At 63.4% G+C, this 4232-nt stretch overlaps 1 protein-coding gene across 1 annotated transcript in view; it reads left to right on the top strand.

Moving 5' to 3' along the window:
• Positions 1 to 2114, top strand: part of LOC102756501 (chromosome unknown open reading frame, human C3orf18) — a 6113-nt gene extending 3999 nt beyond the window's left edge. Inside the window, exon 4 of the mRNA XM_006770465.2 lies at positions 859 to 2114. Within this exon, the coding sequence (XP_006770528.2) occupies positions 859 to 939 (81 nt within the window). The 3' untranslated portion in view covers positions 940 to 2114. The remainder of the gene's footprint in view (positions 1 to 858) is intronic.
• The last annotated feature ends 2118 nt before the right edge of the window (positions 2115 to 4232 follow it).

The following is a 4232-nucleotide window of genomic DNA, read 5'->3' as shown; positions in this document are numbered from 1 at the left end:
CCGACCGCAGGCCGGTGGGCCTCGCCTCCTGCGTCCACAGGGCGGGGCCTGTGTGGTCTTCCTGCCGGAGTCACGGGCTGCCCGGCCGCTTGCCCTCAGGCCCCCCACCCCAAGGGCCACGGCAGCAGGAGGAGGCCTGGTCCCCCCATGGAGGCCCTTTGCATCCCTCCTCCCTGGCCCACAGGCTGGGGGAGGGGTCTGGCCTTACCCGAGGCAGAATTAGGGGACTGGACCCAGGCAAAGCCCGGCCGGGAGGCCAGAGGCGCCCTGGTTTGGTCGCCAGTCCCGGTCACCGCGCTCAGGACACGGTGCCCTGGGGATCGTCAAGAAATGGGGCTGAGATCGCAGTTGCCGGCCCATGGGACTCCTGAGCTGTGACAGCTGCTTTCTTTTTCTTTTTCTTTTCTTTTTTTAAAAATATTTTTACTGATTTCAGAGAGGAAGGGAGAGAGAGAGAGAAGCATCCAAGATTGGCTGCCTCCTGCACGCCCCCCACTGGGGATCCAGCCCACAGCCTGGGCATGTGCCCTGACCAGGAATTGAGCCGTGACCTCCTGGTTCCTAGGTCGACGCTCAGGCAGAACCAGCTGCTTTCTGTGCAGCCGCCACCGGGCCTGTGCCGGGCTGGGCTGTGAGGTGAGCCCTGCTCCCCGCGAGCCATGGTGCCTGCATCATTAACCAGCCCTGGCCGGGGGCGTGCTGCCAGGCCACCGGGCATGGCATCGGGAGGGGCCATCTGCGCAGGCCCGGTTTCTAGGCTGAGCTGGCAGGGAGGCCTGGGCAGCAGCGGGGAGTGGGGCGCTGGGCCAGAGCGTGTGGCCTTGGCCGAGGCCCCTGATGCCCTGACTCTCCCCGCAGACCACCCTCCCGGCCCAGGGCCCAGTGCAGAGGCCCAGCCGGCTGGTCTTCACCGACGTAGCCAACGCCATCCATGCGTGAGCGACCCGGGGACGGGCCTGGACCTGCTGCCCCCGGCCTCGGCACCCACAGAGCTGCCTGCGCTCGGACCTGCCCGCTAGGGCCCCGCCGCACAGCCCCCCCTGCTGACTCCAGGCCGGGCCCTGGCCTCCGCCGTCCCCTGACGTGCGGCCCGGCGCCCTGGCAGCAAGGCCGAGAGCCACTGCCGGCTCCTGTGTTTTGCCCAAAGCCCGCGCACTCGGTCTGCTGCTCTCTGTGGAGGAAGTGGGGGAGACGGGGAGAGGAGGAGAGCAGGGAGGGGAGAGGTGACCGCCCCTGTGTGGGGACAGTGTGGTGGCACCCAGGGACGGAGTTGACCCTGCCCCGCGGGCGAGGGAGCCAGGAGGGCCGCTCCTGCCCACAGTAGGTCCCTGTCGTAGAGCGTCCAGGAGTCTCCCCGCCGCCCCTCCCTGCAGCTGGCCAAACGGACGAAGCTGAAGGGGAGGGGAGGTGGGGCGGGTGTGGAAGTGGGGGCATAGGCGGTGCCCAGACCTGCTGGAAGGCCTCGTGCATGTGCAGGAATGTGTCTCTCCCTCCAGGGGCAGGAGGCAGACCCGCTGTTTGGCTCCACCCTCAGGCTGCCCAGCCCCCAGGGTGTGGGGAGCACAGGGCACGCCACCTCTGCCCTCCACGCTCAGGGCTGAAGGAAGTGGGGGAACAGGGCGAGGGCCAGCGGCCCCCATCTCTTCACTGGGCGCTGCAGGCAGCCCTGCCTGTGGTGTGCGGGGCCTGGGGCTGGGCATCTGTTGGTCTGAGAGCCACGGTCATGGCTGCAGCCAGTGGGGGGTTCTGACTGCCTGAAGGGGGTGGGGTCATACCCCCTCCCCACCCATGGTCCACCTCAGGGATTCTACCAGGTCGGGGGGCTGGGCAAAATGCTGGGCCAGGCCAGACTCCAGGAGCCGGGCATGCAGCGGCCCCGTGCCCGCCTCGCCTCCACATCATTGTCCTCCGCTGGTTGGAGGGACACGGGGGCAGCGTACAGATCTGTCGGGCAAATTGCACGTGTCAGGATGTGGGGACCTGGGGGGCCTGTGGGGACGATTCGGGAAGGAGCCTCCCAGACGCTATAAATAGGGTGTCACTCGCACTCGAGGCTGTAATTGGCCTCATCTTCCCGCGAGAGCATTAAAGATGCTGCAGGACGTTTCCACGGAGAGTGAGCCTGTGACTCGGGGTGACCCCGGGAAGGGGGGCTGGGGTGGGGTAGACGTGGGGACCCCGGCTATGGGGCACCAGGGGGTTTTCCTCCATCTGGCCCTGCGTCCGGGGCTGCCCCGGGCCTCACGCGTCCGCTGTGGACGGTGCCAGCCGCCAGGGCCAGAGGAGGAAGGGCTGCGTCCCGGGGCCAGGGCGGGGGGGGGCCCCAGGAACCAAGGGAGCAAGATCACATGCTTCCCTGAGCGAGGGCCGGGAGGGGGGCGGGGAGCCAGGCGGGGGTGTGGGGGACTCGCCTGCAGGGCCAGAGGGTCTGGGGGAGAAGGACACAGGTGACCAGCCACGCAGGCGTCCTCAGGACGGTCCCACTTTGACCATTTAGATCCCACCACCCGGGAGCCCAGTGACCCGAGCCTCCCCCGGACACTGAGCCTTCAGGCTGCTGGGAATGGAACTCAGGATGGGGTACGCCCCCAGTTCCAGGGCGGAGGCCCCCAGCACCCCTGGGCCACCCCACTGGGCAGACAGCTGGCCTGTCCGTGACAGCCATGGTCTAGGGAGCGCTCTGCCTCAGCAGACCGCTGGGGGGCACCTCGGTCCCAGCATGTGAAGCTGGAGGGCCCCATGGCAGGGCGGGGGACCCTGAAAGGGGCCTGCAGAGCAAGATGGCCCCCAGGATCCCCTCCCATGCTCCCCTGCCCGCCTCACATCTCCTTCCCAGGGGGCGACGGGGCCCTTCCTCATCCTTGTCCCTCCCAGTCACCTCCTCTTTCTTTCCCCCCACTTTCCGCTTTCCAGCTCTCCCAGCTCTGGAGGAAAACCAAGTCTCCCAAGTCCCCGGGCTGCCACAGAGGGAGGGGAGCAGCAGGCACCATGGGGGAGCGGCTCTGGGTCATGTCCTCCGTGTGACCTTGGGCCTAGGGGCTGCCCACTGCCAGGCAGACGGGGTGAGAGGGAGCCGCTGCCCCATGACTGACAGGGCCGCTGCCCCATGACTGCTCCTGGGAAGGCTGTTAACAGGGCCCTGGGAAATGCCCCCGGGCACTCGGGCAAGGGCGACAGAAGCCAGGCCCCTCCTCAGGTGCAGGGGGGTCAGGTGCGGGGGGGTGCAGGGGCGGAACCAGGGTGAACGTCGGGGGCGCCTTCCGATGGGCCATCTGGTTTCATAAAGTGAAGTGTCACCTTCGAGCCCAAGTGACTACAATCCCGGCTGCAGGCAGACACCAGGGCTGCCTTCGGAAGGTGAAGGAAAGTTCCTGGTGGGAGAGGGGGGCAGGGGCGGGGGCAGGAACTCCAGACAGCAGTCTGACTTTGACACGGATTCCTCCCAGAACCTCACTGAGCCCCCTGCGGGCCCAGCCGCGGAGCTGCCCGTGAGCTTGTCCGGTCTCTGCTTCTCATTCCAGACCCAAGCAGCCGGATGTCAAACAGGAAAAAGGACGAGTGTGTGAGCGTGTTGTATCCACACAAACTCTGTCTATATCTTTCTCTAAATATATTCTTATTGATTTCAGAGAAGAAGGGAGAGGGAGGGAGAGAGAGAAACATCAATGATGAGAGAGAATCATGGATTGGCTGCCTCCTGCACGCCCCCTACTGGGGATCGAGCCCACAACCCCCGGCATGTGCCCCGACTGGAACTGAACCCAGGACCCTTCAGTCTGCAGGCCGACACTCTATCCACTGAGCCAAACCAGCCAGGGCTTTGTCCACTAGGTGTATCGGTTAATAATGCAGATTTTTCAATGGGCAGAGTTATGCATATGTTGATTTATATGCGATTTGATATGTCTGCTATTTTGTTGTGTTGACAACAAGCTTCAAAATTTCATATGTCAAATTTTCTGAAGGTGTTAACATCATAGATATTTTTACACTTAAAAATGTCGAATTTCATGCCAAAAAAAAGAACATTTGTGGGAAGTTTTAATTCATTATTTTGAAGAAAAAGTGATCGTATACTTCGGGAAGCTTATGGTGAACATGCTCCATCTCAAGATACCTGTGAACGCTGGTGTAAACGCTTTAAAGGGATGATTTCGATGTGAAAGACGAAGAACGTCCAGGTCAACAGAAAAAGTTTGAAGACCAACAATGACAAGCATTTTTGGGTGAAG

Source organism: Myotis davidii, unplaced genomic scaffold (genome assembly GCF_000327345.1).
Source record: "Myotis davidii unplaced genomic scaffold, ASM32734v1 scaffold663, whole genome shotgun sequence".
In the NCBI taxonomy this organism is placed as follows: Eukaryota; Metazoa; Chordata; class Mammalia; order Chiroptera; family Vespertilionidae; genus Myotis; species Myotis davidii.
This window is presented reverse-complemented; position numbering and strand designations above follow the sequence as displayed.